Below are 24,849 nucleotides of genomic sequence, written 5' to 3'. Positions count from 1 at the left end.
CCCCCCCCCCAGAAGACGCCTGTGAGAGGAGAAGCTCTTTGGGGGCCGGAGCATGCACACCTCCCGCCCTGGGCCCCGGGCCCCAGACCCCGCCCCCCGCCCAGGGCTGCCCTCGCTCTGGCTCACTGTGGCAGTCGCTGATGTGGATGTCGTAGATGTGGGAATGCGTCTTCAGGGTGAAGATGAGCCCGATGAGATATGCCACGGGCAGCAGAAGCGAGACCGTGTACACCAGGGGCCTGCCGGGCAGAGAGCGTTGCAGGGGGAGAGGCCCCGGGGCCGCGGCTGCTCCCTGCCCACCCGCCCGGCCCCCAAGCGCCCAAAGCATCACGCTGCTTTGGCACGCTGCGCCTCGCAGCCCTCAGGTGGATTCCGCTTTGGAGACGCTCTCGGGGCCCACACCTCTGCGACGGGGGGGGGGGGGGGCGGGCAAATAGGGGCAGCCAAAAATATCGGTTCCCGGTTCAGGTTTGCAGGAATTGCTTCCGCAGACAGACAGCGCCGCTTTTCTGAATGGGGGGCAGGGCCAACACAAAACCTGGGACCCACCACGGGGGAAGAGGTGTGGCCCCCGGAGGCCCCTCCGAGGGCCCGATCTGGCCCTCAGCCCTGCGGTTCCACACCCCAGCAGAGCACTGGAGGCGCCTCGTGTCGGAGCGGACGAGGCCGGAAAGGGCCAGGGAGGCTGTGCTTGCAACCGGCCACTCTGCCGAGCTCCAAGCCGAGAGCTCCCATTTCTGGCTTTCAGGACCGACTTCCCAGTGGCCGTGAAGGGCGAAGCAAATCGCGCATTAAGGGTGCCTGCATGTGACGGGCCGTGTGGCTCGCATCAGCCCCCTCGCATGGAGCTCCCGTGACCAGGAGAGACGGAGAAGCGGAAGAGCCGGCAGCTCCTCTGACTGAGCAGAGGACGATGGCCATGAAACAAACCCCCGGGGAAGAGCCGGGCATGTTCAGCCCCGAGAAGCCCGAGGGGAGAGACAGCAGTGCTTTTCGGACCCTGGAGAGGCTGACACACGGGGAGGGCCAGGAGCTATTCTTGGCCACCCCAGAGCGCCGGACGTGGAGCAACCGGTTCGAGGCGCAGCGAGCCACATTCCCAGAAGCCTCCCAGACGCAACTGGGCAGCCATCTAAAAGGGCTTGGAGTCCTGCACTGAGTACGGGTGGGACCCAGGGACCCTCTGCCCCTTCCAGCTCCCCTCTTCTGCGATGCCCTGATGGCCGCCCCGTCCCCAAAGCCCTCCGGCAAGAGCGAGGAGACTTACTCCACATGGCTGTAGTAGAGGGTTCCGTTGTTCTCCATCTACCGAGAGAGCACAGACAACATCACACCGCGGATGTTACAAGCTCCGAAGCAAGGACGCCAAGCTCTCTGCAGGCTTCCGAGCCAGCCGAACGCACGCCGACACGGCGGGCTGTGGCCAGTGGCGCTCCCGACACACCAAAGGGCCCCAGTGCTGGGAAGGCGAAGCAGGCCTTCGGTCCCGGCCTCCGAGCGCAGGACAGCCAAGAGCACGCAGGCGCGCCTGTGCCCCTGTGTGTACCGTGGCTCTGAGTTCTTCCGTTCAGGAATGAAGGAGCCACTCAATGCCCCGAAACGTCGTTCTGAACTTTTTGCTGCACTCCTGTTTAGTCTGCTTTTTGAATGACTACACGTGTGTTTCAAGTGCGGGTGCTTTCCCCCATTCACACGACTCTGAAAAATGCCTCTTTGAAAATGAATTGCATTTTAAACTCCACAGCTTTTAAAAAAGGGATGCGTTTCAAACGGGCTTGCCAGCTTTGTGCATTTGCTGAGATTCCTCAAACAAGTGGCTGCTCACACTTCAGTTGCGGATGGCGGCACAACATTTTTAGACGGCGAGCAAACGTGAACCAAACCAAGTCCTCACGTTCTCCCAGCTCGGTCCCAGCTCCAAGTGAAACACAGAAATTTCGACTTACCAAGTCGAAGCGGCAGCTTTGGCATACGTAATGGCTGGATAGCTCTTGGGTGAGGTTCTGACATTCGCCACAGATCAGCCTCCCATAGACTTTGGAGAACAGTGTCGGTGCGAAGACCCCTGGCAGAAAGCAGCGTGAGAATTTCCCCGAGGAGGCAGCCGCCTCGGGGGCCACCTCCTTTGCACCTCTGTGCCACAACTAGTGCCGCTTCTCCTTCGCCCGTTTCTCTGGGCAACTAAGCCTTAGGAGAGGGCTTTCGAACTATTGGCGTGGGAAAAAAGCCAGGAAGCGGGTGGTTCGGAGAAACCAGAAGAACCACAGGGACTGAATTGGGACCCCAGGTGAGCTGGACTTGCCCTGCAGACACTTCAGGTTCAGTAGGCCATCACTGATGCCTAATCAAGGGATTGCCGCATTTGCATCTACCTGTCTATGGCTCTTAAGCTGCCCTTGCCAGCAAAAATGCTCTTTTCATGTCTGCCGGGCTCTGCTGGGTCTCTTTCATAAGGGACGGTCTAAATGCTGGCAGAGAAATGCATGCAAAACTTCTTTTAAACATACGTTTTGGCCGTGTCCCAAAGTTGCTTCTTTTGGGGAGAAGGCTATTATAGAGGTACATCGAACAGCCTTCGATATTCACAGCTATAAATCCACTTTTGAATCATCTACCTGCTCTATAGAAATGAACCAGGTGGACGGCAAGCGGGCGCTTTCTGTTCTTTCGACAGCTAAAAGACTGATCTTATAAAACCGGGAGGAAAAATGCTCACCTCTGTTAGTACAATGGATTGAGAACTTTACTGCACATTTAATCTTGGAACTGGTGACAAGCAGACACCGCCCTCTGATGAACACTTATTTAGATATTTGGTCGCTTTGACCGAAGCCTCTTGTACCAATTCATGTCCATATTTTAAGAAGAGAAAACAATACAAATGTTCAGGGCGTCTGGAGGTGGAGCATGCTTTTTATTTGCCCACAATTTAAGAATTAGGCAATTTTACATCTGGTTTTAAGTATCTACAGTCGCATTTTGATTTTGTTTTTGATCTGGATTCGGTTTTGACTTTGCTTTAATTGGAGATATGTTACTGTTGGCTTTACGTATATTCTTAATTACTGCTAACTGTTGTTTTTGATTATGGGTTGCTTGTTTTGATTTCTGTAAGCCGTCCTGAGACGCTTTGTGTATAGGACGGGGTAGAAATAGTTTAAATAAATAAATAATGCGGTTATCTGCAATGCACCACCCAGGAGCCGGCTAGCAGGAGGGCCTCCGAGTTAGCAGGGAAAGTGGGGGAAAGGTCTCGTGCGCACCCACGCGCGCACCCCCTTACCTCCCACAGACAGGAACAGGAGAGCAGAGCTAACCCCGGCGGATCTGCTGTTGAACCGCTGCTCCTGGTGGCGGATGCCTCCGATCACCATGCACAAGCCCTGGAAGGAGAGAGGAGCAGAAGCCGGGCGTCCTCCTTGCGCTCGTCCACATGGGCTTGCGGGAGAGGCCCATTGCGAACAGGAAAGGCCAGAGCACCCCCCCCGGATGTGCTGGACTACAGCCCCCATCACCCCCGGCCAGCTAGAGGTGGTGGGGCTTGTAGTGCAACACAGGAAAAGGCTGAGCTAGCAGCAACGCTTCCCTTCACTCGTGAATCAACACGAGGCCAGCTCGCAAGGCCTTCTCCTTGTCAGAGTTTCATATCTGGCAATGTCAAAAAATTAAGATCCAGACCTACTTTGTATCGGCTTATTCATGTGGCGCCCAACAGCGTTCCACATCCTGGCTGCAGAATTCTGGACCCCCGGCTGGCGGAGAGAAGGCTGACAGCCGGGGGGGGGGGGTGGCTGATGTGCCAGAAAGCCTGGGGGCAGCTCCCAGGCGACTGACTCAAGGGACATTGGCCGCTGGGATGGGGGCTGGTTGGCAGGGTGAGCCACATGAGGGGAGGCCGAGGGTCTTTTCAGCCTTGAGAGGAGGAGACTCAGAGGGGGCCTGCTAGCTACGCACAGGTACGTGAGGGGGAGCCCCGCAGAGGTGGGTCATGACCTTTCTTACCCTGTGGTGGAGGGCAGGGTGCATTCCAATGGAGGATGCCAGGAAGCACTTCCTGGCAGTCAGGACCCCGAGGGTGTGGAATGGGCTTCCACAGGAGGTGGTTGGGGCCCCATCAGTGAGGGTGTTCAAGGATAGGCTGGACGTCCACATGGCAGGCATGTCATGAGCTGAGCTGGCTGGAGCCGGGGGTCAGACTAGATGGCCCGGGAGCCCCCTTCTGACTCGCTCTGCTTCTATGGTTTTTTGACTCACCGGAACAAAAAGGATGCAGCCCAGGAGCGTCCCCGTCAGCGCAGACTTGACGATCTCCTCGTAGCACTTGTTCTTCTCGCGGGCCCCCTTGATGAGCGCCGAGATGTAGAAGGTGAGCTCCGTGATGGAGCCGAAGGTGGCGTTCACCACCGCTCCCACTGCAAAATTGCTCTGCGCCGAGATACTGGAGGGGAGAGAAGAGAAGGCGCGGCAGGAGATCCCGTGCGTTAGAGTCACTGGCCCTCCCTGCCGGGGCTCATTGGCGGAGCAGGGATGTCGGCTCCCGGGAGGAAACACTGGGAAAAACCGGCGGAGCAGGGCCATGAAGGCAGAAGCATCTCCGGTGCCGAGGACCCATCCTCCGAATCCGGCCTGCGAAGGCCAGGCTGCGAGGCATCCGGTGCCTCCCCTCAGCACAGGTGAGCTAGATGCTCCGGATTGTTTGCTTGGCTGGCTACCGAATTCCGATCCCACCCCAACTGGCAAATGCCCTCGAGCCCATTCACTATCACCATAATTAAATCAGAACAATAACATTATTACTGAGCGAGCAGTAACAATAGGAATCTGAGCAACAGGTTAAGGGTGGAACACCTGCTAGAAGAGAAAGGTCCTACCTAACCTGATGTCTAAAAGTATATGGTGAAGACCCCAAGAGAAGCCCCCTGGAGAGGACCTTCCAGGGGTGGGGGGCCACAGCAGAGAAGGCCTGTCCTCTTTTTGTACTCCACGCCCCTAACGGCAGGTCTCTCTTTTTAGCATCTCTCTCCACACAGGTGGAGCCGTACACAGCTCAGAATCCAGCAAAAACTGCAGAATCTTACGAATGCTTGATCTTAAGAAGTCCCGTTTCTAGATTTTGTGGAGTTTTTTTTTTAAAGCCTTACCTGGCAATCGCCATGCCGATGTAGTACGAGAGGGGAACGATTGACAGCAGGGCCAAGGTGAACTTCGTCACGGAGCTGGTGTAATAGTTACGCTTGTCTGTGTAGCCCAGAATGAGCGTTACGAGGACCAGGGGAAGCAGGTCTGGCGGGGAGGGTTAAGGACAGAAGCCCACGGGCCCCCCCAGCCGGCGATGGAGAGGCTTCGTTGCTGGCAGCACCCCCCTCTGCCGCGGAGAGCTGGAAGGGGGCCAAGGCGCCGCGTCGGGCCCGCCGAGCTCAGGTGGGACGGCAAGGATTCCCCGGAACTGCCCACCCCACCGTCTGACGTGCAACACCTTCCCGAGCTGGGCTGAGGGGTGGGCAGGAGCCGAGAGGTGGGGAGGAAGGCGTGGGCACCCCACAGCCGGGCTAAAAGTATTCTGCAAACCAGCCCACCGTCTCCAGCACGGCCTCTAGGGAAGCTGCAGCCCCGCAGCTCTTGCTTTGGAAAGAGTCCCCTCCCAGGCCCCAGGATTCAGCCGGGTTTGGTCACTACGGTTGTGGAGATACGCAACAATAACAGGCAGTTTTAGGCAAATCAATTCAGGCTGTACAAGCAAAAGATAATCGCATGCCTAGGAGCCTGGGAGCGGGGGGAACGGCGCCGTGTTCTCGCTCCGAAGAGGCGGCACCCCAAAGGAGGGACCCGGGGCCAGGAAGGATACTGACGGCAAATACGTTGATCCCGTCCACAGCGTACTTGTAATAATAAGCATTGACGGCCTGGTAGCAGCAGAGCACGACTTCCGCATCGAGGGGCACCTCCGTCTGCAGCGGGAGGGAAAAGCAGAAGCTGCCCGTCACCGCAGGCCCCCCCTCCACACCCCCCCCCCCACTCCGGAGAGGCTTGCACTGCACCCTCCAAACACGCTCGGTCCTGCAGGTCATGTTTTCCTCCACTTCTCTACTCGGACCTCGATCCAAGATAAAGATGCACGTGATTTCGGCAGCAGCACCCCCCACCCCCAGCCTGCATTTGGCTTTCCGGATCTTGCTTTCCATCTTTGGGTTTATTTTTTTTTGGGGTTATCTACTGATTTGTACTGAATTTTGGTCTTTCCCCTCTGCGCTGGCTCTCCCCCCTGGCCAGTCTTGCAATTCTGTACTGCTCCCCCCTGTAAGTGGAGGAGAACCCCAAAAAGCATGTATAGGATTCTACAGGCAGAGACATGCAATCCATTTTTTCTTCCTAAATTGACTCAGCGGAACTATCTTGAACAAAATGCGGGCAAGAAAACGGTTCTGCGGGGGACCTGAATAGATAAGGCAATAGATAAGGTTTCTGTTCTGTGCGCAAAAGAGGTGCCAGCTACAACTGTGAGTAACAGCTGAAACACCACATTTGCCAGGATCCGGGTTTGGCCTGGCCGCTCTCACAGCAGCCAAGTCTCTGCTCAGGCAAAGCAACCCACAACTCATGCCTAGAAATACTCGTTATTGATGAGTCAATCCAATAACCTTAATAGGGAGCAGAGATCTGGATTGTCTTGTTTTGCCTAATCAACAGAGCGTCACTTCAAAGTCATTCTGTACACATCAGTTCTCTCAATTGTAGGTTGCACCGTATTTGTGTTTTGTGTCTACTGGACACAACTATGTCTCGTTCAAAAGAGGTTGTCTAATTCAGCTGATTTCTGGCAGATCAATACAACGAGTGCTTCTTTTAAACACACATTTTAGCCATGCCCAGTAGTTGCGTCTTTAGGGAGGCTAAATTATTAATTACGCAACTAAATTTTGCACTGGAACAGTCTTTGATATTTACGGATGTACACACTCTTTTAGAATCAAGAATCTTAGAAGAGTAAAGTTGGAAGGGGCCATGAAGGCCATGGAGTCCAACCCCTGCTGTTGCAGGACACCAGTTCACACCATCCCACTCTGACTGCCCAGTTTCTTCTTCAAGATCTCTAGTGGGGGAGAGTCCAGCACCTCTGCAGGCAGCTGGTTCCACTGCCGTGTTGCTCTGACAGGGAGGAAGCTTTTCCTGACGTCCAGCCTGAATCTGGCTTGTTGCAACTTGAGCTGATTCTTCCATGCCCTACACTCTGGTATCAGTGAGAAGAGATCCTGACCTTCCTCTTTTGACAGCCTTAGAGATACTTCTACAGGGATAAGTACCCTATAAGTACTTACCTACTTCCCTGCTTCATGGAAATAGAAACATAGAAACAGAGCGAGTCAGAAGGGGCCTCTCGGGCCATCTAGTCTGACCCCCAGCTCTAGCTGGCTCCGTTCACGACATGCCCGCCATGTGCATGTCCAGCCTGTCCTTGAACACCCACACCGATGGAGCCTCAACGACCTCCCGGGGAAGCCCATTCCACACCTCGGGGTCCCAACTGTCAGGAAGTGCTTCCTGGCACCCAAACTGAACCTTGGCTCCCTGAGCTTTGCTCCATTGGAGCGCGTCCTGCCTTCCTCTGCAGGGGAGAACAGGTCTCGACCCACCTCCGTGTGACATCCGCTCACATACCTGTATGTCGCCAACAGATCCCCTGAGTCTCCTCCAGTGGAAGAGAAATGGGTTCTCTGAGCCTTTCAGAAGCTACATGATTTGTATTACGAAACTGGGAGAAAAAATGCTCACCTCCAACAGGATCAGCCACACCCCCAAAAGTTTGTCAGCTGCAAGGTCTTAATGCGCTGGCCGTGAAGAAGCCGCAGCGACCTGAGCCAGAGGGCCTCCAACTGACTCCCGCCTCGGCCCCTCTTCGCGGCCCTCGCTCACGCGATGCCTCATGCCACTTGCTCACCTTTCGCAGGCGCTGCACGTGGACACGCTCCGGGGGCAGCAGCAGGACCTTGGTGACCATGCGGGCGTTCAGTTTGCAGATGGGGATGAGGAAGACGAGGAGCCAGCAGACGAGGCAGATCAGGCCGTGGGCCAGGCAGAGGACGGGGTAGCCCAAGGCGAGCCAGACGTAGGCGCTGCAGTACCGCTGGTGCAGGGGGAGAGAGAGCACGCGTCAGGGGGCAGGGCGGTGCTTCCCCACAGCCGAGGGGCGCTGCTGCAACTGGCGGACCTGTGGCCTCAGAACTGTCTGCCTCCAACCTGCCGGCAGTTTTAGTAAGGATTTTTTGTGCTGTTGGGGTGCCAGGTCTCCCAGGTGGGGCGGAGGACTCCACAGGCCCGGCAGCTGGTGGGTGGGGTGACGGGAGCCCCTGCTTCTCCGATGGGAGGGAAATCAGTGTGCAGGGACCCCCCGGGGAGGAATCCCTCCAAGGAGCTGCACAGGTCAGACGGAGGGGCCCGCAAACCAGCCAAGGCTGCGGGTGGCGTGTTCTCTGGGGACTCGGGGCTGGGTGTCCCACAGTCAGATGCCAGATGGCCTTTTGGGGCCAAAGCGCGGGGCGTCTACAAAATGGGAGCAGAACTCCAGGGGAAAGAGCCCCAAGCGGCCAGACCTCTGCTGCTGCTTTCTGTTTTTGGAGCCCACAACATCATGGTGCCGGAGGTCAGACTAGATGGCTCGGGAGGCCCCTTCTGACTCACTCTGTGTCTGTGTTTCTATTCCTCACGAGAGCAGAGGAGCTGAGAATGCGGAGGCCGCCCCTGCTTTCTCACCCACATCCTCGGAAACGCTTGTTTCTAACATGCGTCCCTGTGTGGGGATGCCGGGGGTGGGGGCACGCTGGCTCAGCCCCCCAGGCACTTGGACGGAAGCGATTCCTGCCCTGCCAGGAGGCGCTGGATGCCCGGCCGGGGGCCTTCTCCGTGCAGGGCCGGGCCTCTGCTGTGAAGCTGCAGAAGGGCCCTCTGGCTTGCAGCTGGACAGCACAGCGGCAGCCGGGCCTCCCATCCCCGAGCGGGGGCCTCCCGGCTCTTGGGGTGTGGGGAAGAGGAGGAACAGCAGAGCTCGCTCTGCCCCTCCACTGGCAAGCAGCAAATTGTCCCAGCGCAAAAGGAGGGAGGCGGAGGTTCTTGGGCACCTGTGCTCTCCTGGAAAGCCAGAAGGCGGTGCTCCTCAGGACCACCTCCCCAGGGAGAGCCAAGGCCCGCAGGTGGCTGTGCTACTCCTCATCCCTACGGGCAGTTTTCCTCTGCTGCAGCAGCAGCTTGCTGACAAGCCGGGGGTGCTTCATTGCCCCTTCAAGACCGAGCCGCCCCACGGGCCCTGTGTCGCAACAGGGGCAGCTCCCAAGACTGTATCAGTGCTGGGAGAATCTTCCCGCAGCCAAGGCACGAAGGAACAGCCAAATCTAGCTGTGAACACACGCGACAGAAGGAAGTGAAAGCCACCGCCGTCTGGGGGTCTGCTTCCGCCACGCCACTGGGCCTGGAGGGAGCCCTGCCTCGTGCCCACCCGGGGGAGCGCGTGTGGCAGCCGCAGAGGGGCTGCGAAGGCCCGAGCCTCACCCAGCGGGAAGCGCCGCAGGCACCGGCCGGCTCTTGCCACGCGAGGAGCGGAGTCGTCTCCTTGGCCTCGTTCACTTCGGCTATGACGTTGTACCTGTTGAACTTCAGGCTGCAGTTCGGGCTGTGGTCCTTCATCTGCAAGGCACGGGAGGCAGGGAAGACGAGGCCCTCTACCCATTTCACAGTTTGGCCTGGGAAGGGCGGAGGCTGGACTCCTACTCCTCTGGAGGGCACTGGGTCGGGGAAGGCTTGCGAGCCCCAGACCGGGAAATGCCCTCCTTATGCTCCCCCCAGCCAAGCCTGCGTGTGAGCCGGTTTCTCCCTCCCTTTCTTCCTCTCCCGCAAACTCCGATGAAACTTTGCAAGCACAGCCCCTTCAATAAAACTTAACAGGTCACAGAGCGGCATAAATCAAAGTTCCAGCTCCTGGGATGTGCAAGATCCCATGTAAAAAGCAGAACCCAAGTGGGAGCACCCCCCTCCTATCCTTCCTTTCAGAACGATCCTACCTCCTTCCAGACGGTGGGAATGGTGGGCACTTCCTAACTGGTCTCCGACCAGGGTGCAGGACCACCCTCCCTCTCCACCCCTCCCTGTTCTGAAATGCCCCCTCCTTCTCCCAGACGGGCTGGTTCTCACGCTCCGAGAGTTTTCCCTGAAGCCGCCCGGCCCTCTGCCCCTCGGCCTCCTCCTGAGAAGCGGGCAAATCTCTCTGAGCAGCCCATGATGCACGCGAGCCGGGCCGAGCGCCTGCGTCCGCCGCTTGTCCCCCCCGAGTGCTCGGTGTGACACGCTGCGTGTCCCCCCCGGAGGGGGTCAGCACTGCAACAGGACCGTCCTTCTCTGGAGGTCTGAAATGCCGCATCCATCCGTGGCCGCGGAGAACGGCCAGGCCGCTGCCAAAGCGGGTCCCACACCGTGAAGCCAGGCAGCCGGCCACATGGGGGAAGAAGCCAGACCACGGGGGCCGCGCGATGCGCCACAGAGCGCCCTTCGGTGGCTATTTCCCCCACGGCGCTCCAGCTGTTGCTGTACTGGGATTCCCATCAACCCTGGCCAGCCAGGCCAAGGGCGATGGATGCTGGGAGCTGCAGGCCCAAACATCTAGGGGGCGGCACAGTCCTCGCCCCAAATCCAAGAAGAGGCTGTGCTTGCGCTGAGACTCCCCTGGACTCCTCTGTGCACCATCGGGCGAGCCAAGTGTGCTGGCGGCCCCCCACGGCCCTGCCACCTCCTTCCCGCGTGGGCCTGAGGGCTGGTCCCAAGTTCCAGCCATGTATGAGCATTCGCTCCCCGCACCCCCCCAGCCCTGGACCTGCTCCCCCCCGCTAATGCCCACGGGGATGTGGGAGGCAAGCCAGAGCCCAGCCCCTGGTGAGACGCTGCAGCAGGTCGCTCCCTCTGCTCCAGCAGGTATCTGGTCCTGAGCCCCCCAGCCGGGCTGGAGAGGAAGGGCAGCGTCTTACAGATCTGACCAGGAACTGGGAGCCCCCCGGCCAGCGGGCCGCATCCAGTCCCGCCTGGGCTGGGAGCTGCTGCCATGCAGCCAGGGAGCATTTGCAGGCAGGCTGCGCCCGAGCGCCACTGGAGCTGCCGCACAGAACGGCGGGCGATCTGCCGGCCAGAGGGCCGCGGACCGGAGGGGCCGCGTCCTGCCCCCGCACAGCACGCTAGAGGCGGAAAGAGCGCCCGGCCCGCCGACCGGTCCTTGGAACGCGGCTCCCCGGCATCTCCCAGCTGGCAGCTTCCCCTCAGGCTGAAAACGCGTCCCCACAGCCGGGCGGGTGGCGCGCAACTGGCCCGCCTCGGGGCATGAAGACCCTTGCGACAGGCACTCGTGGCGAGGCGGATGAGCCGGAATGGAAGTGCCCCGCGAGGGGCCGCGCACACCTCTCCGGCAAGCCGGCTGCCCCCTCCTCGGCATGCCCGCGGCATCCGTCCCGCATCCCATCCTCCCCGCCCGGCCAGACACCGCAAAGGACCAGGTGCCACGGCTACGGAGACCGGCCAACCGGTGCAGGGCTCTTCCCGATAACGAGTGTCGCCCCCCCGTCCCCCCCACGGCACTCACCTTCTGAATTACCTTTCCAAAGGGCCACAGGAAGTACGCGGCAAGTTTCCAGCACAGCTTTCCTGCGGTGGGGAAGCAGGGGAGGGAGAGAGAGAGGCAGGGGGCGGCTGGCTGGGGCAAGTGGCTCATGACCCCGGCGGCCGCGGCCTGTGGGCTAATCCGGGACGGGGCGAGGGAGGACGACGCCGGCTTGTCTGCACAGCGAGGCCGGAGCCGTGCCACATTCGGCGGCTGGGATTCGGTCTCAACGTGCCCGCCGCGAAGCGCACGCCCCAGCCTGGGGTTCCCCGGAGCCGAGCGGGGCCGCGGGGGGCAGCCGATTTCGGAGGGCGTGCCTTTGAGGGTCCCCGCGAGTCGGAGGCGGCTTGACAGCCCAGCCGGTGCGCCAGCAGTGCCCTCCGGAGCGAGGGCGCATGCTGCGGCAGTCCCCTGCGCCGCACCCCCGAGGAGGACCCCACCTGCAGGCCGCAATCTCTAGCAGGTTTATCTTCGCAGGGCTAAGCCGTGGGGCCCTGGCCTTTATCCCTCCGACCCAACCCTGGTGGCACCCGGGGATTTCTGAGCGCTCTCCTCTCTGCCTCGTTCTCTCTCCAGCCTTCTGCCTGCAGCGCCTGGCGGTGGACCCCTCGCCTTAAGCTCCTCACGTGGCCCCAGATACTCAGGCCTAGCTGCACGACCTCTACCGCCAGGCACCTCGTTCCCCCCGAATCCAGCCTGCCGCCTCCTCCAGCCCCCCCGTCTCTTCCTCCCTCTCACGACCGCTTTGCCAAACCAGGGGGCTGCCCTCCCATGCCGCTTGGGGCTGCTTGTCCTCGGGCACAGCCGCGACCGCTTCCGGGCCGCCGGACTCACCGTATGGTGCCCCCAGGACCGTGAGGAACATCAGCGCCGAGACCAGAGCGTAGAGCGCGCTGAGCCACCACCCGAAGAAGAGCAGGTAGACGAGGTTCCCGCACGTCACCATGGAGCCTGGGCGGAGGGGGAGACGGCAACATGGCCGGGGGGTGACCGCCCGGCCCAGGGCCGGCCCTGCTGTGACGCAGCGGGAAGGCCGCCTCAGGTGGCGAATTCTGGGGGTGGCTCGAGAGAGCGCAGCCGGAGCGCAGCGCAGAGCACGCCACCTGCCCCGGGGAACGAGTCCCTCGGCTGCCTTCAGGTGCAGCAGGTGGGTGGCAGCAGAGCAGAGACTCCGTGGCCAGTCTGGCTGTCTTCTGCAGAGGCACAGGCGCACCATCGTGGCCTCTGCCACAGGCTGCAAAAGGCTGTGGGGTGGCCTGACCCTGGGCGCCATCTTGCCTTCCTTCAGAGCGGGGGGGCTCTGGAGAGCCCGACTTTCCAGAGAGAGCGGGGCACAACTTCTCATGGGCAGGGAATGGGGGGAGGAAGGGTCCCGGGCGCCACTCAAAATGCTGCCGCCAACGCCAACGGAGAGCTAATGGTTACAGCTGGACTGTCCCCACCCAGCATGAGTGGCCAGGGGATAATGGGAGTTGTAGTACAACACATCTGGGCAGCAGTAGGTTGGGGTTCTTTGTGCTCCATCTGTGTAAGCCGCCTTGGGACCACGCTATGGGGAAAGGTGGCACAGGAACGCCAGGCACTGGCACTGGGGGTTCGGGCCCTCCGGCTCGGGGCCAGGCCAGAGTGGCGGCTGGAAGCGGCCCGGTTCCTACCTTTGGAGCTTCTGATGATGTTCAGGTCCGAGTAGAGTTCCTTCACAATCTCAGAGCGGTCTTCCCAGGGCCTGGCGGTCACGTGGCTCTTCCATTTCTTGAAGCCGAACTGCAAGAGGGAGGGCAGGACGGAGCACTCCCTCTCTGGGCCTGTTCCGTGAGGAAGCAGCCTTCCCCAGATGGCACCTGCCCCATGTGCTGGACTACAGCCCCCATCACTCCAGCAGCTGGGCTGGCTGGGGATGAGGAGAGTCCTAATCCAACATGGCAGGTTCTAGGATTCTTGGGCGGGGAAGCCCTGGAAGTTACTGGGGCGCAATAGCAGTTTGGCATTAGATGGGCTGCAAAGAAGTCGAAGGAAATTATGGGAGCAGCCGGACTTCCTTGCCAATCGGGATGCAGCCTCCTGCCCCAGGACAATGCTCTGGCCACGGTGTGAAGGCACCGGTGCCTGAAGCTAAGCAGGCCTGGACCTGGCCAGTGCCTGGACGGGAGAGCACCCGGGCACCCATGTAGGCCACCCTGAACCCCAGGATAGGAGAGGCAGAACTGATGTATCGGAACAGAGCATCCTCTGCCATCCAATTCATGGCAAAGGCTTCCTGCCCTCCTCTCCCACCCTGCGATCTGCCCTTCAGGATATCTGCATCCTCTTCTCCAGACGATGCTTACGGTAAGCCCCTCTCTCTGGAGAAGGATCTGTCTGACTTCAAAAGCCCTTTGCACAGGGGTGAAAAAGTCTCCGGGAATCTTGAATGAAGGCGGAACGCAGCATCTGGCTCTTTTTTATCGTACTCTGCCAATTTCCAAGCTTATTTCCGTTCTTGGCAAGCAGGATTTTTTGGCCAGCTGATTGTGGCTGAATTAATCCCAGATTCCTTACCCTGAATCCAAGTGTCTCCCATCCACTAACATAACTACGAACGTTCTTGTCCGTTCCAAACGCAAAACCTCCCCAACTGCCCCAGACGCATCCTGCCTTGATACCCCGGGGTTGGATGCACCTCTAAAAGCAGAGGCGTCAACTCAAATTCCCCCCACCCCCTTTAAGCTTCGCTCTTCAGCGAAGTCAAATAACTCTGTTGCCTCATCACCACTTTGAGAAACTCACTCTGCCCACGGAACCAATTCCTGACCTTTTTCTCTGACTTGTGTAAACTTCTCTCAACGCAGACGCTTAAGCAGGCTTAGCAGCACAAAACCCCGTTCAGTCGACCCCCCACTCCCTGCGGCCCCCACTCTCCCTGGGATGAGCCCAAGGTGGCAGGGCAGAGAAAGCAAGGGACAATGGTCCGGCAGGGAAGGTGACAAGCCGCCCACCAGCGCCCCTGTGCTGTGCCACATGGGAATGCCCCGTCCCCACCGCACCCCCGGCCTCAGCCACTCAAGGACGGGCAAGACGGCAGACCTTGTAATTGTTGGAGAGCTTGTGGGCTTCCACCTCGTTCTCCGCCGTGATGGTCGTCTTCATCAGGCAGCTGTCGCAGGCCTGGGCCTCCTCCGAGTGATGAGGGCAGCAAGAGGGACCGGAGAGCACTGCAGGGGGAAGAGGAGTGGGCGAGCTGGCTTTCCCAAGGCTTTTCTGCCCTCTCGGGTCAGGAGAGGCCCACGGGCGCAAAGCCCCAGGCCGGCTGGGAATCCGGCCCTCCTCGAGTTCCGCTGTGGCCTCTTCCCCCACAAACGCCGAGTTGTTTGGCCCTTCGGGGACTTGTGTCCCAGTTGCGTTGCTGGTAGGAAGGGCTTCCAGCTAAAGTGGGCCACCTGGAAGCCCGCTTCGGCCTTCATCCCTGGAATGTGGGCCTGGGACCCTCCCTGGGATAGAACTCGGCCCCCGTTCGACGGTTCCCAAGGAGATGAAGTGCAGCATCTCCCTCAAGACAAAGGAAGTGGCCCTTCCCCGACCGGGCTCCTGCAGACGTGCTGAGCCACGCATGCTGGGGATGCTGGGAACTGCAGCCCAGCACACTGGAGGCGGCTGGGCCGGGCAAAGCTGCCTCGACAGGCGTGCTCAGTTAGGGGCTCGCACGAGGCAAGGCTGGCCGGGCGAGGGGAGAGGCGGGAGCCGGGGCAGGGGGTGCTCCCTCTCCCAGCTGGCCTCTGCCGTCGCCAGGATGGGCCTCCCACCGCAGCCCCCACCGGGAGAACGCGTACCTGGCGCTATCCTGGGCGTGAGGAAGCCGTGCCCGTGGTGGTGGGACCCCGAATGCATGTCCCCCAGGTCGCCGTGGGCGCCGAGGGCGGCACAGTGCCCGTCACAGAGGGAGCCCCTCCGGTGCGGGTCGGCCTTGCACCCCATCTCTTTGGGGAAGTCTGGAAGGCAAGACAAAGCCACGGGTTGTCCGCTCAGGTGCCCCACCGGTTCTTCTTCTTCTTCTTCTTGGCAGGCTCATGCAGCTCCCCTCCGGAATTTGTCACAGCTCCGCTATGTCCAGAGCATTCCCTGGACCACTTCCAAGCGGCTCAGACGAGCAATCCTGCTTTTTCCCAGGCCCAGCCAGCGACACACGGGCAGCGAACACGGAAGGGCGGATTCACACTCCCCCCCCGGGAGGCGCTGTCCGTGCGAGGGGGTCGTAGCTTCCGAAGCAGGAGGCATGCCAGCCGAGAGTCCAAAGGCAAACCCCTTCGAAGAGAAGGGGGCCAGGAGCATCTCACCTCATTCCAATGATCTGTCTGCCGATTTCACTGAACGGTTCACCATTTCTGTCTAATATATCCTGACGCTGGATCTCGAGTAAGGGAAGGAAGGCGCAACTCCAATTCATGAAGCTCTTGGGAGCACCGTTTCACTAGCGCATGGGCCAAACACAAAAGGGGTGGGGCCAAAATCCTAGAGTAGGCTTGGAAGGGGCCATGAAGGCCATCAAGTCCACCCCCTGCCGCTGCAGGACACCAAGTGACACCATCCCACTCAGAGGGCTGCCCAGTTTCTTTTTCTATGTCTCCAGTGTGGGAGAGCCCCCACCTCCCCAGGCAGCTGGTCCCACTGCCATACTGCTCTGACCATGAGGAAGCTCTTCCTGATGTCCAGCCTGAATCTGGGTTGTCACAACCTGAGCTGATTCTTCTGTGTCCTGCACTCTGGGATCAGCAAGGAGAGATCTTGACCTTCCTCTTTGTGGCAGCCCTTGAGGTGCTTATAGCGGGATCTCATGTCCCCCCTCAGCCTTCTCTTCTCAAGGCTGAACAGGCCCAGTTCTCTCTCAAAGATTCCCAAAATGTCAGCCTATCTCCAGTTAAAGCTCTGACTGCCAGCAACTAGGCCAGAGAAGAGGAACTTCAATCCATCAGAACGGGGTACATGAACCAAAATGGGAGACCACTGAGCAGCCAGATGGAATTCCACAGGGGAATCCAAAACCCCCGAACCTGCATCGGCCCACCTCTGGCTGCCTTTGCATCGTGCCGGAGTGCTTATAGCCTGCATTTGTCGTTGCACTGGGCTCAAACCTCCCCTGGAACCACTAAGGAGCCCCAGGTGAGTCACGTGCCTCTCAGCCAGCCAGTCATCGGCAGCAAGGGGATAATCCTGGCCTCGTTTACAAGGCAGCATAAGATCAGAAGGAGCAAAACCTTTTTTATTCAAATGTCATTTTAACTGTTAATAGTATTTATTTATTTTATTCTTTGGCCAGGGCGACTTAATTTAATTTATACTGTTAATTTATATTATTTTAAGGAAGTTTATTTTTGTTTGTGAGCCGCCCCGAGGCTTTGGCGAATGGGGCGGCATAGAATTTCCTAAATAAAATAATAAATAAAATAAAACTCTTGAGGAACCTCAAGTGTAGGACACATTCCATTATTAAGGCTGCTAAGTCATCTACACCAGACTGAGGAAGGCCAGCACCAGCTGGGAGCAAGAAGGGAGACCGGAACGCTCCGTCCTTCCGAGCTGACGCCACCCTCCAAACCCCAAGGAGCTCAAAGAGCCCCATGAAATGAGAGCAGGCATCTCCTAACGTTGATGAGAACACGCACTGTTCATTCTCAGCTCATATGACACATACCCCGAGACAATCAATTCGACAACCGAGGCTGTAGCAGTTAAGGCCAAGCCATCCCAAAGGCTGGAATCTTGCAGGATTTGCTATCCTCTACCCAAGCAAGATGGGAAGCCCCCCCCCCTCCGCCCCCGCCCAAAGACTCCCACCACTTATGGGCAACTGGAGAAGTTGGAAGGGGTCTGACGGATTCACTCGCCTCCCTTATCATGAGAATATTTCCACCAGGCCTAGCAATGGGTTTGAGCCACAAGAATTAAACCAAAGCTCCAGGTTTGCAGGCAGAACTCCTGATCATGGCTGACTTCAGACAACGTGGTAATCCATGCTCCACATGCGTGCAGGTTCAACCCATCCTTCACCAGGGGTATGGATGTTGTCTGAACCCAGCTGCACCAGCAAGCCACAGGTTGTTAACCACAAACTACCCAGGAAGAGGATCCATAGCTTGTTGCTGGGGTGGGTTGTTGTTCAAGGCTAACACACCCTTTGGCAGAACAGCTGGTTCCAGACAACATGGGAACCCTGTCTGGGGTGACCGGCTGCTAACTGCAGGGGGATATTTTTAACCTCACCCCGGTTCTTGTGGTTCTGTCTGGTTCTCCTTGTGGTGGCAAGGAGTAGGTAGATTTTGGGGTGCCCAGGGAATCTGTGGCAGGCCTCACAGGGACCCTGTGGGGGCCGCCATTGCTCACCCCAATCTATTTATTAGTTTTATTTGTTTAAAGCTTTTATAGACCGTCCCATTACTAACGTCTCAGGACGGCTTACAACAAGCACCGATAAAAGTGGCACAGCATCCAGCAACTCAGAATAAAATCACAGTTAAAACCGATCAACAATTAAAATAATGGGAGAATTTTTAAAAATCTATAGCAATTTAGATGTTGGATTAAATCAGAGGCGGAACTCTTGTGGTCCTACAGATGTTGGACTGCAATTCCCATCATCCTTCAAGTTATGCTGGCAAGGGCTGGTAGGAGCTGCAGTCCAGAACTTCTGGACAGTCCCTCGTTCTCCATCCTCGGATTCAAAGAGGGTGAGGAACTGTCCCCTGGCAAAGCGGACGCTTCCTCGCAGGGGTGTTGGCCACGAAAAACATGTGTGCGACCTCACACACCGCACACAATCTGCCAAACACACAGATGACTTCAGCTGCCGAGACCTTCAGTGGATAGCGAGGCAGGCATGTCGGAGCACCGTCACATTCCTCGCAGGGCGGTGGACAATGGGCACTTTGAGAAGGAAGGCCATCGCGATAAAGCCCGGCTTATCTCGAAATGTCTTGCACATGTGGCTAAAAGTTCACCAGGTGCCTCAAAGCGGCAGCGCAGGAGGCTCTCCTTCCCTGCAGGTTTGAGCACCTGGTGGACAAGACTGGACAAATATTGGTCAGACATCTGATCTGATGAGCTGGCCCTGGCTTCCACACGTAGGAGAGGTTAGTCTGAGCACAAAGACGAAGAAACCCCCGAGCATTAAAGCAGATTTGCCCCCTCCTCCGTCAGCAGAACGGCTCCGAAACCCTCGTGCCAATTCGACCAAGGCCTCCTCCGAAAGACAGCAGGGGCCGGGGAGGAGCGGTGGTGGCGTGCAGAATGCCCTCAGACCCTGCCAGCAAGGCTTATCTTTCTTCTGGCACGTTTTTGCAAGGGAGGATAAAGATTTGCAAATAAGGCTCTCGAAACACGCCATGTTTTATGATCCTGATTCATCTGAGTGTGGAAGGAGACGGATTAAGAGCGTCATCCCATCAGGAACAGGAGGATGTGAACTAGGACTGGATGTTGCATTTGGGGTTTTAATGTCTGCAAAGCACGCAGAGGGCCCTCTGGGCTATTGGGGTGGTATATAAACATAATAAATAAATAAAAATAATAAAATAAAAAACAATAGCCCAGCGCAAGCCTGGAATAAACTTGCGGCCCAGCGCATTTCAGTTGCCCTGCCAGACCTGGTATCTACCACCCTGAACCACCCAACACCTTGAACACCTGAACCAAGGGTAGCCACCACCCTTGAGATCGGCGGCAGAGGCCCTTCTCCAGAGCCCTCCATGAAAGGTATTAGGAGGACGAGTACCCGGATGAGGAGGGCCTTCTCTGCAGTGGCACCCAACCTATGGAACGCGCTCCCCAGAGAGGTCCGCCTGGCGCCGTCGTTATTTGTTTTTCGGCGCCAGGCCAAGACCTTTTTATTTAAACGTTATTTTAATAATAATTGCTGATTTTATTGATTGATTTTAAATTATTATGCCAGGATGTCTCCATTTTTTTATGTATTTGTATAGATATTTATTTGTTGGAAGCCGCCCTGAGGCTTATGCGAATGGGGCGGCATACAAGAATTCCAAATAAAATGAACACCACAAGCATCCATTCCCCCCTGACAGATGGACTGGGAGAACCTGGGACATCCGGTCATCCTCAGCCTGGCACTCCAACAAGAGGGTTCATGGCCAACAGCCCAGCCTGCGTGGCCAAGATGGGGACGGGGCACTAGCCAGAGACGCACGGAAGAAAGTTGCCCTGGCAGGGAACACACACAAAAGCCCACGTCCAGAATTCACTCATCTGGCAGCTGGCTTCCCTGTCGCCAATTAACCAACGCTAATCTATACTGGTGCGTCTGGGAAAAGGCTCGGCAAAGGTAGCAGGGAAGCCTTCCGCACTCGTCTCCTTTCCTCTGTAAGCAAGGCTGCCATCTCTAGTGTGTGGCCTTTCCTTATTCCTCTCGAGCTAGTGGCCGCCCTGTATTCTTGGTCTCCTCCTCTCTATTTTATCCTCATCACAACAACCCTCTGAGGCAGAGTCAGCGAAGGGTCCATGCCTGGATCTCCAGGGACCTGCTCCAGAACTCCCACCAAGACACCTCATGGGCTCTCACTTTTCCCCTGGGAACAAACACAGCGGCTTGGCCTACACCCCCTTGGGAAGGAAATGCTTCATCTTTTCAGGTGCTAAAACATCACAGACCCGCCACCTCTTCTGGAGGGCTCAGTTCCTCCAAACATCAGACTTCCTACGGCCCGATAAGCAGCCAGGTGCCACCAAGAATCCTACAAGCAGGACTCCGGGATTTGCACAAGCGTGCTCCTTACGCATACCTTTGCTGACTGCTTCTGCCAATCTCTTTAAACCTGGCCTAACCGCAAGACCCCATTTGAAGTCCTTGCTTCCCTTTGGGCCACCCCGACATTAGACCTACATCAGTTTGGTCTCCTGCAATGCACACACTTCCAAGAAAGAATGCAAATCAGGGTGAAGCTCCAAGCCCAAACGGAACAGAAGTTAGTCCATCGAGTAGGCAGGTCCGGTCCGGTCACAGCCAAGTGAGCCAGACGCTCACATCCTACTACCCCCAAGCGGCAGTGTGGCTCATTTTGGCCCTCTGGGGAAAAACACACCCCAGAGTTAGCAAAGACGGCCAGTTCCAACAAGGGAGCATTACATTTTCAACACACTTTGATGCTCAATTTTTCTCTTTCAGTTCCGCAGTCTTCCTGGTTGTGGTTTTAATATAGTTTTGCTGAGTTATTTCAAGGGCCTGCAGCCATCTGGGGCCATTGGGCGCATGTGAGATTTTGAGAACTGCTCTCACTCGAGGCTGCTGGAAGCGGCGGCACTTGCAAATTCCGAACAATGAGCAGCACCGATTTCCCAGATGGCAAAAATGGTGAAAATCCCCAGGGAGGTCCACCTGCCGCCGTCGTTATCTGTTTTTCGGCGCCAGGCTAAGACCTTTTTATTCAAGACCTTTCTATTCAAACAATATTTTAACAATGTTTAATATTTATAGGTTTTAATTGTGCAGCCAGGGTGTTTCCGGGTTTTAACTGTATTTGTATTATATTTATTTATTTCTGTGAGCCGTCCCGAGGCTATATAGCAAGGGGACGGCATACAAAAACTCTAAATAAAATAAAATAAAATAAAATAACAGACTATGATGTGTGGTGTCGTGGTGAAGAGTGTGGGACTGGGACTCAGACGATCCGGGTTCGAGTCCCCGCTCAGCCATGGAGCCAACTGGGTGACTTTGGGCCAGTCACAGACTTTCAGCCCAACCTACCCCACAGGGTTGTTGTGGGGATAAGATGGAGGAGGAGATGTAAGCTGTCTTGAGCCCTTTGCAGGAAAAAGGCAGGAGATAAATTGAAAAATAAATAAAATGTGGTCACCGCATGCAGTGTACAGTTCTGGTCACAGCATTAAAAAAATTGTCAAGCTAGGCAAGGCACAAGAAGGGGCTGTGGCTTTCTGTTCCACATCCTTCGATACCTCAGCCCGGTTGTGCTTGGGATTTCGTTCCACCCGTCACTGCAAAGTAGAGAAGCCAAGCCTGTATTGAAAACTACCTTAAAAAGTTTACTTGTTCGCAATAGCTTAAGTTTTCCATTTGTGTCAATGGAAAATTTGTGAGCTTTGGACAAACACTTCCATCAGATGGATGAATGGAAAAGCTTCACTTTGTTTGCCCAGTACTAAACTTTAAAGCTTGATTAAAGCGGGTTTTATAACCAAGGCTGGTTCTATGGTGCAGCTCTGCTGAATTTTGTGTCATGACTGCTTTTCTGTGCTTTTACCTTTATTGCAATTTTCTTATTGGTCGTACACTGCTCTGGGAGATTACATTTGATGGCTATCCTGGACAACTTGTGGCCCTCTAGATGTGGGCAGACTACAACTCCCATCAGCCCTAGCAACACAGCCTTCAGTGAGGAATGCTGAGCCAAAACACCTGGAGCGTCACAAGTTGTCCATCTCGGCCACAACGGCCACAACCTGAGGACTGCAGTTCTATTCTTACTTAAGCCCCACTGCACGCAATCAAATTTACTAATGAGCAGACATTTACAAGATTACTCTGATGTGGTGGTTACACAGACAGGAATTAACAACTCAGAATGAAAGTGGAATAGGAGGATACATGAGCAGTTAAGAAAGTAATCCTGAGTTCATTTCCAAACCAGACATGAATATTTGTGTCTCTGGTTTTGTGCACAGAAATTAAAGAATGGCTAAGAGAGGTACCTGGCTATTCTTCGCTACAATATCAACCTTCTGACACAGAATTCTGTTATGCTCACAACCTCCCTACAGGGTAGGCCAAGGGCGCTAAGACAAAAAGTTCACCGTACCCAAACACAGCATGCTGCTCTCTCTCTGCCATCCCCTTCCATGCACGGATAAACGGATTCGTTAAATAATTTCTGAACAGATGTGTTTAGATATTAAATTCAGTCCCCCCCCAAAATGTGTGCAAGATTGACCTTGCTAGGATGGAACAAAAAGGCATTCTCGTCCGGCATTCTGTTTTCAAGGGTGGTCAGCTAAAACGTCCTGTACTGTCTAGCAGCTGGAACTCAAGATAGACTACTCCTGAATCAGGGAGCTCTAGTTAGCCATCGCGGCTAATAAACATTAGGAATGGCCATGAATGCGACTGAAATTGCCAGCAGGGGGAGGGAAAAAGTTGGAGAAGCAGCTGGAGGGAGATGCTCCGTCTATATGCCCGTGCGCTGCAAAAGGACTGTGCCCAACACGTTTGCTTTCTGCTTCCCCTCCTCAGCCGGGCAAATTCAGCTCCACTCCCCCAAAGCCAGCCAGCCAGCCAGCCAAATTACGCGCGAGTAGACCACGGCCCTCAACCCACTTTTAAACCTCGCCGACTTCAGTGGGGCAAACCACGCGCGTGCCTGCATCGCCCCGCACAGGCGCGCCTATCCCGAGCCCTTCAGGTCCCGCTGGGGTTAAATCCGGGGAAATCGGCGCGGGGCCGCCGCGCGTGAGAACGGCGCCCGGACCCGCGCCCGCTCCTCGCTCGGCTGAAAGGCGAAGCTGCGCTCCCGCCGCCGGGCGAGCCCCACGTCCTCCGCGGAGAAGCCCGAGAGGCGGACCCCCCCCCCCACCCGGTGCCTCCGGAGCCGGGCGCAGCCACGGGAGCGGCAGGGAGGCAGCGCCCGTTCACACGTTACGCGCCGAGCTGGGCGGGAGACGGCGCCCTCCGCGGAGAGGAGCGCGATTGGGGCGCGGGGGCCACGCGAGCGGGCGAGCGGGCGAGCGCGCCCGGGGGGCCCGGGAGACGCCGAGCCTGGCGCCGCTGACACGCGTCCGCCGGGGGCGTGCGGCAGGGGGAAGAGATGCGCCGAGGGGGGGTGGGGGGGGGCCCGGGGGGGGGGGGGCCGCGCCCGCCGCCGGGGCGACGCCGTTCCCACGACCCGCGCGCCCTCACCGAAATTGTCCTGCGTGTGCCTCCGCCGGCGGGCGGGATCCTGCTCGGCCGACATCGCGGCGGCGGCGGCGGCGGGACGGGACGGGCAGCCGCCTCCACCGGTTCCGGGCCGAGCCGAGCCGAGCCCCTCCCCGCCTCCCCCCGGCCAGAAGAGCACGTGCAAGGGGCGGGCCGGGCCGGGGAGGGGGTGTTAAAGGGCGGCCCGCACGGAGCATGCGCGCTCTCCGCCCGCGGGGGGGGCTGCCGCGCTCGGAGACCCCCTCCCTCCGCCCCGGCCCGCGCAACGCGGCACGGCATCCGGACGCGGCCCTGGGCGAGCGGGCGCCCGGCAGCCGCCCGCCCGGCGCGCCTCCTCGCGAGCAAGCCCGGGAGCCCCGGCGGAGGAGGAGGGCCGGGGGGCCGCTTGCGCTTCGCCGGCGCCCCTGGCCCGCTGCGCGGCGCCCGGCTCGGGGTGGGCACGGGCGAGCACGGCCGGGCGGCGCTCTGCAGCTGCTCAGAGGCACCGCCTGGTTTCTCGTCGTGCTGCAGGTGCTCGGCCGCCCTGAGCGCACGTTACTCGCGCGCAGCATCCTGCGCTGCTTTTGCAGCCGCGCTTCCTCCCCAGGCGGCTGGGAACCTCGCATCCCGGGGAAGGAGCGCTCCGGAGGGAAGGCCGCTTCTTCCTCGGGTTACGTGGGGAGCCTGGAGAATCCACGGGAGGCGGTCGAGGCCCCACCGGCGAGGGTGTTCAAAGGTGGGCTGGACGTGCACATGGTGGGCATGTCGTGAGCGGAGCCGGCTGGAGCCGGGGGTCAGACTAGATGGCCTCGGAGCCCCTTCTGACTCGCTCTCCCCTTCTGACTCGCTCTAAGTTTCTGTGGTGCCAGGGGTCAGACTAGATGGCCCCGCAGCCCCTTCTGACTTGTTCTAAGTTTCTATGGGGCCGGGGGTCAGACTAAATGGCCCCAGAGCACCTTCTGACTTGCTCTAAGTTTCTATGGTGCCGGGGGTCTGACTAGATGGCCCCGCAGCCCCTTCTGACTCGCTCTGTTTCTATGTTACTGAACCGTGTCATGCGAGGGGCAAAGAGGCACGCTGGATCTCAGTGCAAGATGCCCCTCATCCACAGCTGGGCCCCACGGGCAGCCAGCGGGGGGCCGATCCCAAGCACTCGGGGCAGTTCCTAGAACAGGCACGCTTGGCTGAGGGCGTCATTTAGTTCCCCGGCACCCTGCTGCCATGGTGCTTTCCTTCCGCAATGTTATGTATACAACAGAAATGGGAACGGTGTTTGATTCAAAACACTCCAGCTGCGGGTATCAGGGTGGCCTACAGAACGCAAGAAAAT

The 24,849-nt window shown here is 57.9% G+C and overlaps 1 protein-coding gene across 4 annotated transcripts in view; it reads right to left on the bottom strand.

Moving 5' to 3' along the window:
- The window catches only part of LOC123022947 (putative cation exchanger C521.04c), a 27,636-nt gene extending 4,057 nt beyond the window's left edge, over positions 1 to 23,579 (bottom strand). For 2 of the 4 annotated variants that reach the window (XM_044429131.1, XM_044429158.1), the window contains exons 1-15: positions 23,523 to 23,579; positions 15,436 to 15,594; positions 14,693 to 14,820; positions 13,285 to 13,393; positions 12,464 to 12,580; positions 11,612 to 11,673; positions 9,541 to 9,675; positions 7,937 to 8,122; positions 5,846 to 5,948; positions 5,142 to 5,283; positions 4,255 to 4,438; positions 3,284 to 3,383; positions 1,947 to 2,065; positions 1,268 to 1,305; positions 127 to 239 (exon numbers count right to left, since the gene is read on the bottom strand). In XM_044429131.1, the coding sequence (XP_044285066.1) occupies positions 127 to 239; positions 1,268 to 1,305; positions 1,947 to 2,065; positions 3,284 to 3,383; positions 4,255 to 4,438; positions 5,142 to 5,283; positions 5,846 to 5,948; positions 7,937 to 8,122; positions 9,541 to 9,675; positions 11,612 to 11,673; positions 12,464 to 12,580; positions 13,285 to 13,393; positions 14,693 to 14,820; positions 15,436 to 15,594; positions 23,523 to 23,577 (1,750 nt within the window). In that variant the 5' untranslated portion in view covers positions 23,578 to 23,579. The remainder of the gene's footprint in view (positions 1 to 126; positions 240 to 1,267; positions 1,306 to 1,946; positions 2,066 to 3,283; positions 3,384 to 4,254; positions 4,439 to 5,141; positions 5,284 to 5,845; positions 5,949 to 7,936; positions 8,123 to 9,540; positions 9,676 to 11,611; positions 11,674 to 12,463; positions 12,581 to 13,284; positions 13,394 to 14,692; positions 14,821 to 15,435; positions 15,595 to 23,522) is intronic. The other 2 variants (XM_044429140.1, XM_044429149.1) reach the window with 2 other exon arrangements.
- Between the last annotated feature and the right edge of the window lie 1,270 nt (positions 23,580 to 24,849).

Source organism: Varanus komodoensis, unplaced genomic scaffold, assembly GCF_004798865.1.
Source record: "Varanus komodoensis strain SLA01 unplaced genomic scaffold, ASM479886v1 scaffold1, whole genome shotgun sequence".
In the NCBI taxonomy this organism is placed as follows: Eukaryota; Metazoa; Chordata; class Lepidosauria; order Squamata; family Varanidae; genus Varanus; species Varanus komodoensis.
The sequence above is the reverse complement of the archived record's forward strand: the minus strand, read 5'-3'. Positions and strand labels throughout refer to the sequence as shown.